Source organism: Uncinocarpus reesii, genomic scaffold (assembly GCF_000003515.1).
Source record: "Uncinocarpus reesii 1704 scaffold_3 genomic scaffold, whole genome shotgun sequence".
Taxonomy (NCBI): domain Eukaryota; kingdom Fungi; phylum Ascomycota; class Eurotiomycetes; order Onygenales; family Onygenaceae; genus Uncinocarpus; species Uncinocarpus reesii.
In genome coordinates, this window is record NW_003052498.1 from 2,422,852 (window position 1) to 2,437,496 (window position 14,645).

At 49.8% G+C, this 14,645-nt stretch overlaps 7 protein-coding genes across 7 annotated transcripts; 3 read left to right on the top strand and 4 right to left on the bottom strand.

Annotated features, from left to right (window-relative positions):
* Nucleotides 1-674: 674 nt before the first annotated feature.
* Nucleotides 675-3,715, bottom strand: UREG_05606 (pH-response regulator protein palA/RIM20; the record flags this gene model as incomplete). Its single annotated transcript, XM_002584871.1, has 6 exons — nt 675-1,131; nt 1,190-1,592; nt 1,647-3,113; nt 3,180-3,234; nt 3,370-3,607; nt 3,708-3,715. 6 exons carry the CDS (start codon nt 3,713-3,715, stop codon nt 675-677), a joined length of 2,628 nt encoding a protein of 875 aa, XP_002584917.1.
* Nucleotides 3,716-4,254: 539 nt separating this feature from the next.
* On the bottom strand, nt 4,255-5,610 carry UREG_05607 (uncharacterized protein; the record flags this gene model as incomplete). The annotated part of the gene is made up of 6 exons (XM_002584872.1): nt 4,255-4,476; nt 4,544-4,878; nt 4,932-5,150; nt 5,216-5,289; nt 5,367-5,401; nt 5,500-5,610. 6 exons carry the CDS (start codon nt 5,608-5,610, stop codon nt 4,255-4,257), a joined length of 996 nt encoding a protein of 331 aa, XP_002584918.1.
* Nucleotides 5,611-6,483: 873 nt separating this feature from the next.
* On the top strand, nt 6,484-6,879 carry UREG_05608 (uncharacterized protein; the record flags this gene model as incomplete). Its single annotated transcript, XM_002584873.1, has 1 exon — nt 6,484-6,879. The coding sequence occupies one exon, from the start codon at nt 6,484-6,486 to the stop codon at nt 6,877-6,879; it is 396 nt and encodes a 131-aa protein (XP_002584919.1).
* A 76-nt stretch (nt 6,880-6,955) lies between these two features.
* On the bottom strand, nt 6,956-7,222 carry UREG_05609 (uncharacterized protein; the record flags this gene model as incomplete). Its single annotated transcript, XM_002584874.1, has 2 exons — nt 6,956-7,033; nt 7,148-7,222. 2 exons carry the CDS (start codon nt 7,220-7,222, stop codon nt 6,956-6,958), a joined length of 153 nt encoding a protein of 50 aa, XP_002584920.1.
* Nucleotides 7,223-7,945: 723 nt separating this feature from the next.
* Nucleotides 7,946-9,373, top strand: UREG_05610 (nonspecific lipid-transfer protein; the record flags this gene model as incomplete). Its single annotated transcript, XM_002584875.1, has 2 exons — nt 7,946-8,439; nt 8,491-9,373. 2 exons carry the CDS (start codon nt 7,946-7,948, stop codon nt 9,371-9,373), a joined length of 1,377 nt encoding a protein of 458 aa, XP_002584921.1.
* Nucleotides 9,374-10,703: 1,330 nt separating this feature from the next.
* On the bottom strand, nt 10,704-12,941 carry UREG_05611 (uncharacterized protein; the record flags this gene model as incomplete). The annotated part of the gene is made up of 1 exon (XM_002584876.1): nt 10,704-12,941. The coding sequence occupies one exon, from the start codon at nt 12,939-12,941 to the stop codon at nt 10,704-10,706; it is 2,238 nt and encodes a 745-aa protein (XP_002584922.1).
* Nucleotides 12,942-13,152: 211 nt separating this feature from the next.
* Nucleotides 13,153-14,235, top strand: UREG_05612 (mating-type switching protein swi10; the record flags this gene model as incomplete). Its single annotated transcript, XM_002584877.1, has 1 exon — nt 13,153-14,235. The coding sequence occupies one exon, from the start codon at nt 13,153-13,155 to the stop codon at nt 14,233-14,235; it is 1,083 nt and encodes a 360-aa protein (XP_002584923.1).
* Between the last annotated feature and the right edge of the window lie 410 nt (nt 14,236-14,645).

Sequence of the window (14,645 nt, forward strand, 5' to 3'; positions counted from 1 at the left end):
TGCTTGGTACTGGGTTGGGATATCTTTTGGCCTCGTCCTTAGGGTTCCTTGACAGTTAACGATTATCAAGCTTTGGCAGGATTAGGAAACCAAGACGCTTGGACATCAAGCTTATTTGTTTCTGTATCTAATCCATCATCGTTGTCACCTTTTAATTTTCTTCTTTTTACCTGTGTCAATCATACTTGTACTGCTGCGGTGCCTGGAAAACAGCACATACAAAATTAAAGTACCCGCATACCTCTTTCATCTTATCAGCCTTGGGTTAAAGATTTTTCAAATTCTTGCTTTGGCTACTGCCTCTTTAATTATATCTGTAAATACTGGGCTCACAGTTCGGCTCGTAATTGTGCCGTTTCAAGTTCTTGCTGTAGCTGATCGGTTGACCTTATGGGGCGCTGACTGGAGGCCTTTTGCCTGTCCACCACCATTGCCAAGGAATATTTAGACAAAATTCTTCTTTTTTTCTCAACTATTGATTCCATGTGCATCGCGGATGATTGGGTATATCCATTTTTTATATAATTGGGTCTCCTGGAGGCCCGTTGTGAACAAAAAAGAAAAGGAGAGAGAAGAGAAACGCTTCGCGTATATAGCTCTTAACATCCTCAGCACCGAATGCCAAGAAGACAAATACCCTCAGGAACAAACCAACAAAAAAAAAAAAAAAAAGCTCACGAGAACCTCAGCCCATTGGTAGGATCCCATGTTCCTGGGATTGGCCGCCGTTCATTGTCCCCCGAGTCTCCAACCGCGTTCGCATTAGCTGGGAAACCCGGGCCCGAGATCCGCGAATCCAGGTTCATCTGCGTCGGCGCACCGAATTTTATTCCTCTTTCGGGAGTCCACATGCCCGCCATGACGGTCGAGGGTATGTTTGGAAACGCGGGCATCGTGCCTGTTCCCGAGGGCGCGGGCGTCTGAGGAGGCGGAAAGGCGCGGAGTTGGGCTTGGGTTGGTGCGCGGGTGGGCTGTGGTGCCGTGAGTGGTGAACTGGGTTCTTGCTGTTGGGCAGGGAATGGAGATGGACTGGATGGTTGGGGTGCGTTGAGGGGAGGTGATTGGAATTGGATAGGGGCATAAGGTTGAGATAGGTTCAGAGATGCCATAGCCGAGACGTTGGTGATATCACTGCGATCAACTGGTTAGTAAGCGGACATCAATACAAGGATTTAAAGGCAATACTGACGTCTCCATCTGGCTTGCTTCCATCCGTCTCTGCTGCACGAACTTTTTACAGTCTTCCCTAAACCGGCTCACCAGCTTCGCCAAGTCATTGTAGAACTTCCTTCCCCCGTCGATATTGGATATGATCTCTTTATACTTGATATACCCTGTTTCTAGGTCCTGTAGGGCCTTTTCACGCTCCTTAGTTGACGAATCGCCTTTTCTGGCTGTTATGAACGCTTTGTTAGCTTCTCGGAGCTGAGTTTCTATTTGCGTCTGGTTATTTTGTTCCTCAACGAGCATGTCGCGGTCACTGTCGTAGAGGCGCAGATGTTCTTCAAAGAGATCCTCGAACTGGCTGGGCTCGATGGTCTGCATCGGATGTTCTCGTTCTAGTCGGGAAGTTTCCCTAACCAACGCCGAATCTGGGAAAGATGATCAGTGCGCGTCAAAGCGAAATAGTGGAATCGAAGGCATACGAATTTTATCAACCTTTGCCTTTTCTCTCAAGGCTTCAATTTTGCGTCTGCGGCGATTCTCCAGCCTGGCCACTTCATTCAGTGAACCCCTGAGCCGACTCGATTCTCGCTCCACTTGTGGAGTGACCGTAGCCTTTTTGCTGCTAGGAACATACGCTTCCAAATCTCGATTTGTGCCTGTTAAGACACGAAGAACACGCTCAAATTCTCGCAGTTTCTTATGGATCAAGTTGTCACTATTGTGGGCGGACGCCAAATACCCATCGATTTCACGGACACTTGTGTAAAGTTTCTCTGCTGCCTGCTCGGAGGGGCTCCTTGACCATCTGTCTGTGCCATATTTAGACCGTGCTCGCTCGTCTTCTTCTTTTTCCGCCCTTAAAAGTTCAACTCCTTCTGTGTATATGGCCCTATCGTTAGCTTTAAGCTTCGATGTGTCTTCTAATGACCGGTGAAGGCGATTTAGGCCGTCTTGTTGCCGTATTTCTTCCGCATGTGATACTAGAGATGGGGGTAGCCCAAGCGGTTTCTCAAGAGCCTGTAGAGATCCTGGAAGGTTCAACGACTGAAGTAGATCCCGGAGTCTCAGAGTCATTGACTCCAACTCCCCAATTGTCCGATCAACGAGACGATCTCGTCGATCAGCATATATGCTCGCGGCGATGTGCACTGCGTACGGGACCAACTTGGCAAACAACGGCCTACCGAGAGGAGCTCCTTCACCAATCAGGGACAAAGCCTCTGTAACCTCGTTCGGTGCCTTGGCAGCAACCATGGAAGCCCGCTCGAGTAGTTTCAATTCCGACTTTGGAGGCACAAGGTTCAGATATATCTTGTCGTTGTCACGTTCGGCCCTTTTCAAGTCTTCGCTCACTCGGACTTTGAGCGCATTCAAGTCACCGAGGACAATTTTATTGATCCATTTCGATTCTTTGAGTGATTCATTGACACAAGTGAGACTATCACGTAGCCGCGCCACTTCCTCTCCGTATTTCCTCTTCTCCAAACAATCCAGAGACTGCCTATATTGGGCAGCCGCAGCAAAATGATGATGTTTGGCAGTCATATGATGAATCCATTCCGTGCTTATAGCGTCAGATTTCACAGCAGAGTCGCCCGAATTAGCATAAAAATCCGACACTTTAGCAGCGAGTCGGGCGATAGAAGCATCTTTCAGGCCATCTTTTATCGCCTTTTGCCAGAAACATTCTTGGGCCTGTGCCAGCATGAGCTCTTCTAGACTTCGCAATGTCATTTCATCCATATCTTCCGGCCGAGAGCTTCGCAAATCCGGTAGGATATCCATTCGCAGATGTGCAATGACTCCAGCAGACTGGCAAAAGTACTTGCATGCTACCTTTAAGTTACTCGGATCCGACGTATTCAGGGAGATGGCGAGCTGCGAATAAAGTGCGGCGAGGTTGAACAGAACATTTGCTAGTTCGTACCGGATATTGTTCTGGGAGACTGCCGAAAAAAGGTCAACTTCCGAGTTTCAAACGCAGTACACTATCGAGGGACAGTATTTCCAACCTGGTCGTGTAGTATTGAATCCGAAAGCTGGATACCATGAAAAATCCGCGCCAACCTATAGAGAAAAGTCCCGGCCGTATCAGCATTCATTTATCCTTTCAATAGCGATTTCCCTCAACTGAAAAACCCGTCATCGAATTGGTCCAAGACCGTCGAGGCGTTCCCTTCCGCTTTTCAAAAGGCCACTCACATCAATAGGGAACTTTCCACTGATCCACTTCAATTGCGCCGCGTACATAACCAATCTGCTTATCCCGCTCACATGAGGCTCTTGCACGTTGATAGCATCGGTGCGTAATCGGTTGATGATCAGGAGGTCCTCCGAGAACATATCCGGGTGTTGGTCATATTTGGAAGAAATGTATTGCGCCAGGGCATCGGATAGGGAAACGGGATGGGACCGTCGAAACGGAATTTTGAGTATGCTCCTGTATTGTTCATATTGGATTAGCACCTCCGCTTCACTTGGTTGAAATTACTGCCCGCACTTTGAGAGCACTGAATCGAGGGTTTGGAATGCGAGCTTACGAAGCCATGGTTAACAAGTATGCAACTAGGGGTGCATAGGAGAGGTCACATATGTGTCCTTCAAAGGTTCGATGCCACCAGTTTTTGTCATTTCATCCAGTGCTTCAAGTGAGTGAGTTGTTCCATGCAAAAACTCCACCAAACTTCATCACCACAACAACCAAGCCCGCTATGCCAAGACTACGACAATGACGTTGGTATGCGGGAAGTTCATACTACATGACACAGGGCAACCATCCTCTAAAAGGTACCATATAAAGAGCTGCACGCATAATATCTCCATTGGCAATCGTTCCTTAAATACAAAATACCGGAAGGCGGTATTCAAAGGCATGACAATATTCGACAATCATTCAGAGATCCGGCCCAGAGCTCCCCTTTACCAAATTGTTTAAGATCCGTTTGTAGCCGTAAGCTTTCGAGGCGCCGTGATCCCGAGTTTAGAGAATTGCGACAAAAATACAGAGAAGAAGTTAACGCGGCCTGCGTGGCGCCCGTGAAGAACCAAAGAAGTACGACAAAGGTAAAATAGAAAAACTACGCTAGCTCAAGGCTGTTCATCGTAGACTGGAAGAGCGTTGATCTGCGCTTTGAAGTACTCGAAAGACGAGAGCAAAATCATGTTCTGCACCGACGTGCGGAATAGCAGCACAGTCATTCCCCTATAAGTGGATGATCTCGCGGCGGCAACTGTTGCTTCGTTGATTTCGTTGGTTTTTCCGAGCAAGATACTCTGGGCACGGGTTTTCCTTGTATCCAGGCCATAGGTCTACAACGACGGATGTCAGCATGTCTTCAAGATGGCGGCAAGGATTGGTTATGAATAATCGGCTTACACAAATCCAAGGAATGACCCCACAGAGAGCTCCCGCAGCCATTGGTGCAAACGGAGAGCCATGGTCGCCGTGATAGGTAGAAATCAGTTGCTTGGTTGTTTCGTAGATCGCAAAGTACATTCCGGTCCCGATAGTATCGCGTAGCGCATGCAACCGCACCCCGGTGTAGAGCCCAGAAATACCATGGCGAGATATGATCTGCTTGATAGCTTGGGCAGTAGTAAGACGCTTGATATCACGGAGGGGAGAGTTCTCTAGGATCGTGCCCGAGGCCTGAGCCCGATTGGCCATGAGAACCGAGGTTTGCACCACATTTTTGGCAAGTTCAAAGGGACCTTATTCTCAATAAGTCAACATCAGAATGGAATACAATCTCGCGAAAACTTACAGGCAAGGGGAGCCGCAGCTAGGCCTGCCGCCATGCCTCCAATTGTGAAGGTTGCCAGGGTTCCCAGCGTTGGCAGACTGCCTGGAGTATTGTAGTATACCAGAGGGGAAGTTCCTGTGGTGCGCTCAATGGCATCCGAGACCATGTATTTGACCTTTTGATAGACAGTAAAATTGATCACCCGCACGATAGTTACACTCGCGAGTGGTGGAAGAGCACCTGGTCTCGTAAGCATGTCTGGTATTCGCATTTGGCGTGTCTTGCGTTTTCCGCTTCCCACTTACCGGCCGCATATCCTCGAAGACCTTCAGTCCGCCACATGTAGCGCGCACAGTGTCCATAGCCTTTGAAGTCATGGCTGAAGAGCTGGGAGTTAGTCATAGCCCAAACGAAAAGATGGGGCGTCTGGATGCAATAGTGAAATAGACCACCTACGTTTGCATTCGGGTTTTCAAGTTCTCCAAAGGCGTCTATGCCGAAAAAGTGGTCAGTACGGCGTCCAGACGTCAGATGCGCATTTGATATTGTGCAAAGGACTTCCAAAACAGAGCGCCCTGGTTCAACCTACCGAGATGAGAGTTGCAATGATGGTAGACGCTCCTGAAGACACCTGGGTCCGGTATTCCTTGAGAAAGCGGTTCCTCTTGGACGTATCTGTCCACCAAAGGGACGTTGCCATGGCGGATGGTTGCGCTGGTCGGGCGGTGGAAGAGATGGATTTCGTTACATGACCAGCGTTGTCTCGTGGGAAAGTCATGAGGGCGGAGAGTGAGGGAGTTCCTGTTTAGGGAATGGACTGCGGAATCCTATGGAACGCAAAGTGATCTCTCGGCGTGAACACGAGCAGACCTCTCGGCGTTCCACGGCCGTCCATGGATTGAACTGGACGATGCTGGACTTGTGATGCTGGAGCTTCCAATTCACTCGCTTGAACGAGAGAGGATGGGATGAAGAAACCCCCAGAGGCTGCCTCTGGGGTCACCGCCGCCGCGTGCGAACAAGAACAAACAGCCTCTTGACTGCCTTGGAAGTTCTAAATTGACCCAGTGGAGAGCAATTGGCCTCCTTTATGAGCACTACACTCGTTTTCAATAGCACCTCCCGCCAGAGTCCACAAACGCACTATGCTTTGCTGGAGCACCGAATGCACACGGGTCTTGGGGTAGGCCACCCAGTGTTTAACAGGGAAAAACACGCTGCTTAAATGGAAAATTCAAAGAAAAAAAAAGAGTCAGTTCCGCACAGGAGTTAATCGTGTGCGCTTTGGCACGAGGTCACTGCTCCCCCTCTGGAAGAGATGCACGCCTTTTAACTGTTGACGGCACAGGCTGTGGAGGAGTGTCGGCTGGAAGAAGAAACACCAAAAACCATCAATTGAAAAGAACGTGACCTGTGCTCCAGACCACAGCCCGTTGAAGACGAGAGCGAGATGGGGAGCAGGATGAAAGAAAGAGGAGATGGAGAGCAGCGATGGATTGATCTGCTTGTGACTTTTTAGCTTGTCTGGAAGTGGCTGACATGCACGCTGGGTGATTGGCCCAGGCCTGGATGGATGAGGCCTAGCGCTGGCCCGGGATGCGCGCTGAGGGAGGGCGAGCAGCAAGTGAGCGGCAGTGACGTCGATGCAGCGCTCCAGAAATCTGCTGGGTTTGCTGGCCAGGATTTCGTCAAGGTTCGAGCACTTGCTGCTGCTCTCAGTTCCTGTTGGGAGGTCCGGCGACAGAGTGGAAAGGGCCAATGGGCGCGTCTGGGAGGATCAGGGTTGGGCGTGAGCATATTCTTGCTTTGTCCTGGGACAGCTTTCCAAGTGTCAGTGCACTGCATCAGGAAGACGGTTGGCTTCGCCCGTAACCAGCAAGCCTTCGATGTGTGGGGGGGGAAACCGTTCGACAACGATGAGTGGACGGGCACTGGAAGGCTGTCCCAGCACACCACCCATCTTTATTAATGCAGCCACAGTGTTAATGAGTGGAACACGATGGTTCATGTCCTCGAGGATAGGCCGTTGTGCAGCAATCCGCCATCTAGACCGCAATCGAGCCCATGGGAACGGTGTTGCTAGCGAAAGACGCCCTCTGCCAATATCCTCCAAGCTGGAGTAACTAAATCGACGGCAATATTGCCATAGCCTATTATCCTGCTGTCAGGGAATCATAAGAATACGACGGATCCAAAGAGAAGCGGCAAGGTGATATGCACAGTTATCCTTAACAAACGTGGTCTGTGGAGAGGCATTTCATCAGCACTGGTACGAGGTACGTCGCAGCTTGCATGGAGGTCAATGCCTCCATGGCGCAGTTGAAAGTGCGGGCAGATGAAGTGCGCTGTCAATGGCAACAGATGACTCTATGGAAAGCGTTTGTGTCACTTTATATGCAAGGCTTGATCGAAACCAGATACTTCCTTAATGGCAGGCTTTCCCTCCCGCGTGCTGTGCTACCAAAGCCAGCTGCAACCAAGATCCGTCAATGGGAGGAGATGTACTGAAGGTGCGCAAGATCACCCCGTTGAGGATGGTTTAGTTAACTATGGGGTGACCGGCAGTTTACCGTCCGGCTGAATTGCCCCGCGGCTGTACGCCGTACCAGTATGAAGCACACGACAGCAGCGTCTGGGGCCTTCCACGCTGTCTCCATTCTCTCTCTTGAACACCTCGACATAGAGGTTTGCTCCCCAGCTGGTGGTACCGAGTGAGTGATGTTTGGTCTGTTTGATCACGCACGGGAGTCGAACCTCGGGACCTCGGATCCCCGCAAACCGCTAGCAAGCGCGAACCAAGGCGCACGCGGCATCAGGCATGCCTGCGGCGGCTCACATAAATGCTCTGTACAGCTCGAGATTTGTTGCAAGTGAAAGGCTCTACAACCTATTGATCAAATTAGGCCTTGTCTTGAATTGAGCAATTTAGGTCTTTCATGTATGTGGCACATATTGTGGCACAAGAACATTGAACGTTGCTGACAATCAATCGTCTTAGTATCTCTTCACCTACGAGAACGAGTTCCTCAGTCAAAATGGGCAAGCGAGCCGCTTCTCCCGCCTATGTCCTGGGCGTGGGCATGACAAAATTCATCAAGCCCCGTGGAAAAGTCGACTACACAGAACTAGGATTCGAGGCCGGTGTTAAGGCGATGTTGGATGCTCATATTACATACGACGATGTCGATCAAGGCGTTGCTTGCTACTGCTACGGCGACAGCACTTGCGGTCAGCGTGTCTTTTACCAATTTGGCCTGACCAAGATCCCCATCTACAATGTGAACAACAACTGCTCAACCGGCTCCACGGGCCTTGCGATGGCTCGTACTTTGGTCTCGCATGGTGCCGCCGACTGCGTTCTCGTGGTGGGTTTTGAGAAGATGAACCCTGGCAGTTTGCAATCGCACTTCCAGGACCGTGCCAACCCAACGGGCCAGTTTGGTGCGATGATGGCTGCCACGAGAGGTATCACCAATGCCCCTGGAGCTGCTCAGATGTTTGGCAACGCCGGAAGAGAGTATATGGAGAAGTAAGGCTCTATCGTTTTGCACCTTATAAGCGTGATCTAATCACATACCAGGAACGGTGCTAAAGCTGAAGATTTCGCGGAAATCGGTCGCATCAACCACGAACACTCAAAACGCAACCCATACTCTCAATTCACGGACGAATATTCGCTCGAGCAGATCATGAAGGCCCCCATGATTCACTATCCCTTGACTAAGCTCCAATGCTGCCCCACCTCGGATGGTGGTGCCGCAGCTGTCATCGTCTCGCAAGCCTTCCTTGATGCTCGCCCCCATCTGAAGGAACAAGCCGTCCAGATTGCTGGCCAATGCCTTGCCACCGACACGCCCTCAGTATACGACCGTAGCTCCATCAGCCTCATGGGATTCGACATGGCGCGTTATGCCTGCCAAACCGCCTGTAAGGAAGCCGGCGTCAATGTCAAAGATATCAAAGTTTGCGAACTCCATGACTGTTTCTCTGCCAATGAGATGACTACTATCGACGCTCTGGAGCTCTCTGACCCTGGAAAGGCCCATGAAATGGTCCGTCGAGGAGATATCACCTATGGTGGCAAAATGGTCATCAACCCCTCCGGTGGCCTGATCTCCAAGGGCCACCCGTTGGGTGCCACGGGCATCGCCCAATGCGCCGAACTTACCTGGCACCTTCGCGGCTGGGCAAATAATCGTCTTATTAAGGGCACCGATGCAGCTTTGCAGCACAATCTCGGACTTGGCGGGGCTGTTGTTGTTACTGTCTATAAGCGTGCTGACGGCAAGGTTGCCGAAGCAGTTTCAAATGACGAAGTTGGTAGGAAGAACGGCCTTGGGTACAACCCGGCTGTGGAAGCAAAGGGCTTTACCGTTGAGCAAATGAACCGAGTCCTGAGCAAGGAGCATAGGAGTGACTGGGCCATGTCGGATACCTCTGAAAAGGTTCTGGCTCGGTTTTAAGGGGCACCTTGTTTTCTTTCGGATGTAAATGATCTATGTCGAAAATGAGGGATGTCCTTGCTTCATAACTGAATAGCGAATGTTGCTAGTTTTAATTCTACCTTATATCCATCATGTAAACCGTCCTCTCCTTAGAACCAGTCAGTTGCATAGTTAGGAGTTGAAATTGTGATGATCTTGTAACTACCTAGGCATCGAGTGGGTGACGTTATTTCGATCACTAACTGCTCCGTAACTACCCCGCCAAAGCTTCGGGCTCTCAGGGAGAAATTGCTAGCTAGCTATAAAATAGTTGACAACTTTTCGGCTCATTTTCTATAGATGCCAGTATCGCTCCGTGAATTCTCATCGCCACCCTTTTACACATCACGCAGTCGCAGATAGACATACGAAAACATGACAACCTCAAAAGGAATCATGTCCGCCGAGGCGAAGAACCTCAATCCACCAAAATACGATCCTATCTCCCTTGACGAGCTCAGCAAGTCCAACGGTACGGTCTTCGTGCCCTGTCCTCTCTTTTTTTTCCTTTCCCTTGAAGCGCAGATTTGATGTTCTTTCTTGTCTTCTCCGTGTCAGAAATCTTCCTAACCTGACCCCGGGGCGAAATTGGCCCTGTTTTTAAAAACAAACAGGTTCAGATCCAAGCCGTCCGACCCTCGTGGCCATCAAGGGAATCGTATTCGACGTCTCCGGAAACCCAGCCTACCAGTCTGGTGGAAACTACAACGGTACGCGCCTTTTTTTTTTCCCTTCAAGACGCATTTGGAATCTGCTAGGGAGGTCTTCAAACTCATCGGATAAAAAAAAAAAATAGTCTTTGCTGGAAAGGATTCGTCCCGCGCTCTGGCGTGCTCGTCCTTGAAGCCTGAGGACTGCAGGCCGGATTGGCAGGATCTGGGTGATAAGGAGAAGGGCGTGTTGGAGGAATGGTTTGCGTTTTTCAGCAAAAGATATAATATTGTTGGGAAAGTGGAGGGGGCGTCGAACCTTTGAGAACAAATCGCTGGAGATAGTGAAAGGGGGACGATTCGAAAATCAAAGGACCAGGCAGTGTCGGGTTTCTCTATCGCTAGGGCGATGAATCGAGTGCAGAGCGAATAGTCACCTGGGAGTAGGGAAGTATGTCTTCACGGCCTTCCATCACCTCAAGAATGTTGGTATGAAATGCCTGAGAGGGATTTACAGGACGAAATGTGAAGCTAGAGAGCTCAGGCTAGCAAACGTGACGGGTATACATTGATATCACGACAGAAAAGAGCGCTTTTGCGTTTACATAATTGATACCTATATATGTCCATCCAGACATGACCTTAGATCAAGTCGGAGCCTATTTCCCTTTTCTTGTTTTCCTCATCATACGCTTTTTCGCGATGATACGATTCCTTTTTGCAACGTGATTTTGGTCTTCGGATTTGCTAGCGCCAGCGGGCGCTGGCACTGGCGCTGAGGGCTTCACTCTTTTCCCATTCATTTCACTTGGTCGATCGGTCCGCTTTCGCTTCATTCCATGCTTTGATCCGCTAGCGTTTGTGGTAGCAAACGGTGTTCGTTTATCTTGTGGTTTAATCTCCTTTTGGGTGCGGGCTTTCACTTCTGCCTCTTGTCTGCGTTTCACGACCTGTGCATTTTCAATGGCGAATTCCACAATAAGCCGTTTCTTCTTCTCCTCTGGATCAACTTTCGAAGACCCAGATGCACCGACGGCGTGGCCATTGAGCCATCTCAGCCCCATCAAAGCAGACCTGTGGGTGCTGTACTCCACAAATCCGTATCCTCTACTTCTTCCCGCGCCGGCTGTTTCTGAGATTTTGCTTCCTTCTCTCCCTTCGAAGATGACTTTGGCCTGTTTGACTATGCCTTTGCCTTTGATTTTCCGCAACGTCTCTTGTTCTTTCATCAAGTCTGCGCTTCTGGAAAGTTCTTCTCTCGATAGTGGCTGGCGGAGGCCGCTCTTCACATCTTTGGCGAAACCAACAACTGCTTCTCTTGCTAATTGTTTGAGTGCTTTGGAATCGATATGCCTTGGAATATTTCGAACAGATAGTCGAGTAAGACTAATATGCAGCATCGGGTTACTCTTGATGAGCTTCTGGCGCTGCTTGGCGCTAGCTTCCCTCATCTTTACTTCAGATGGAGATAGCTTGGAATAGAGAGGCGAGTTTGTTGCAATCGTCCCCTCAGACAACAGATAAAGTCTCCGTTTGTCCATATCCCGAGCATCACGACGGGACGACCCTTCCGCCTCAAGTCTACCGGCCTCTTTTCTAGACACAGCCTGGGATACTTGCAAAACACGACCGTCCATCGTATATTTACCTGAAGGATCGGTTTGTTCGTCTTCCAGGACAGACTTCTTGATCGCTATTGCAGACTTGTGTTTTGATTCTTGCGACGGTCCCTGGTCCGTCCGCTTTGGAGCTTCTCGTATGCATGCTTTGGCATCGTCTTCTTTCCAAAAACAAACAAACGCCGTCCCTCTCGGGCGGTCTGTCTCGGGATCAACGACTACCCTCGCATAACGAACTGCACCAAATTGGGCGAAATGTTCACCAAGGGTCTCATCTGTTGCGCCGAATGGGAGATTCCGAATGAAAATGGTGGACGCATTTCGATCATCCTCTTCACCTTCATCGTCTTCTTCATCTTCCTCCTCTTCGTCTTCTTCACTTTCGGAGCCGCTAATATCAACGTGCTCCATTGCAGCATCAACATCAGAAACTATCTCGTCGGCTTCATCTGATCCTTCCGAGCCGTCCTCTACTCCGGATCCCATGCCTTCGTTGTCTGCGGCTTCGTCTTCCGCTATTTTCTGTTCGGAATCGTCTGTAGATTGGTGTAGATTTTGCCAAACCTCCTTGTCCACGGCCCAGTCCACGGCTAATGTCCTTCCATCCAGTTCTTTCCCATTAACCCCTTCAATCGCCTTCTCCGCATTCTTTTTCCCTCTCATCACAATGAAACCGAAACCGGAATGTCGAGTGCCTTTTCTTGGGATGTCAGCATGCTTGACTTTGCCGTAGCTTCTAAAAAGCACTGCTAGTTGCTCGGGCTCTTTCACACTCCACGGTAAGTTTCGAACGATAAGTTTTGGAGGCTGCGCGTCCTTTCTCCGCTGTTCCCTTTCTTCCTTCACTTTAGTCGCCTCAGCAGAAGGGACGCTTTTCCCAACCTTCTCATCGATCTCTCGACGGCGCGGCTCAGCGACTTCAATCACAATCTTCCGGCCGTCGAATATAGAACCATTTAGTTCTTCCAAAGCACGTTGGGCATCTTCGACGTCCGTAAAGGTCACGAAACCGTACCCCTTGCATTGTTTTGTTTGTGGGTCCGCAACCGCCGTCGCATGTTTTATGGGATAGGATTGAGAAAAGTATTCAGTTAAGGACTCTGTTGTTGCCGATGCGGGTAACGATCGCACGAAGAGCGTTCTGCGGACAGCTTTTTTCGACGTGGATTGAGCTACTTTTTCAGCAGGTTCGTCGTTCGGAGTATCCTGAAGAGGTTGTGGCTCTGATTCAAACTTGCCGCTATCTGACAACCGTTTTCTCTTGCGAGTTTCGGCCATGGTTGCTCCAGTAATTCCTCCAGTCTGGTTTCCCAATCTTCAGTGAAGCTTTTCAAACAAAATATTACCTTCTCCAAGGTAATAATCCTTACGATACAATACAGCCAACTGACTAACTAGCGGTCATTTACGATGCCTCCTTATCTCCGCTGTCGCCGAACGCCTTGTGAACTGTTGCCTGCCATCAACTTATCAAGTCGACTCTAGCAGAATGGACGACAACGAGTTCGATGACGTTCCAGATTTTGACTCCTTGCTCTCATCTGCTGAACCACAAGGGGCTCAATCCACTCCCAGTGCCCCCGCGAAACCTGCAATTCAGCCAAACAAAGTACAGCAACCCAAGCCACAAGTGATACCTAATCGCAGTGCCCGTTCCGCGATCCTGGTTTCGTCGCGGCAGAAAGGCAACCCGATATTGAATCATGTACGCCTTTTGCCTTGGGAATATGCCGATATCCCTGCAGACTATGTCCTAGGGGCAACGACTTGTGCGCTTTTCCTCTCATTGAAATATCACCGCCTGCATCCCGAGTATGTCTATTCACGGATTAAATTGCTTGGGGCAAAGTACACTCTGCGAATCCTCTTGATAATGGTGGACGTGCCAAACCATGAGGACAGCTTGAAAGAGTTATCTAAAACGTCTATTGTTAACAACCTGACCCTTATTCTTTGCTGGTCCGCTGCGGAAGCTGGCCACTATTTGGAGCTCTTCAAGTCGTCCGAAAACGCTCCACCAACAGCAATACGGTCGCAACAGGCACAATCATACAGAGACAGCTTGGTGGAGTTTATCACAACCCCAAGGAGCATAAATAAATCAGACGCGGCTAGTTTGATTTCAACGTTCGGGAGTTTGCAAGCCGCCATCAATGCGCAACCCGACCAAATTAGCTCAGTCCCTGGCTGGGGAGAGAAGAAAGTTAAGCAATGGACCGACGCCGTGAAAGAAGACTTCAGAACTCGGGACGCGGCGAGGAGAAAAACTAATGCGGCAAGAAACATAACCGTTGAGAAAGCTAAGGCCCAGGGTCGCACCGCCGACGAAGAGTATTTAGATGGGCTGTTTACTGAAGCGATGGAACAAGAACGACTGAATACTATATCTTCAGCAGCTGGCAGGGATACATCGAAAGCATTCAACACCGCGAATTCAAACCAAGAAAACGAAAGGGAGTCTCTCGGAGCTGAGCTTGGCAGTCAAGGTTTGGGCGACCGTAAACAAGGGCTGGACGATAGGAATGCTGGGATTATGGCTGCCTTAGCAAAGCTACGGAAAGAAGAGGGATGAAAGCGGGCGGAAGTGCATCCAGTGGTGCGCTGTGCTCATTTTTGATCTAAATACGGAGTGCATGCATGCCACCCTGGACGCCGGTCGAACAGAATAAATCAGCTAGTCGTCACTGATTTCCAATTGGGCCCAATTACGACTGCAGCTTATTACGATGTCGCATTCAATGACATTCCCGAGGCGTGGTATACAGAAGCGATAAGGAGGAAGAATCAAGCTGTAATTCATCAATTAGTTACGTTTCTTCTAGATGTATTTTTCGAGCGCGGAAGCTCTAAAAATAGCCTTATCACGTGCATTAGCGTCTCCACTCGAACAGATTCGGCAATGCGTCTTCAAACCTCAATCTCGACCCGCCTCGACTGCTGAACCGCTGAATCCATTGACGGGCGTGTCTGGCTGCCATTCAC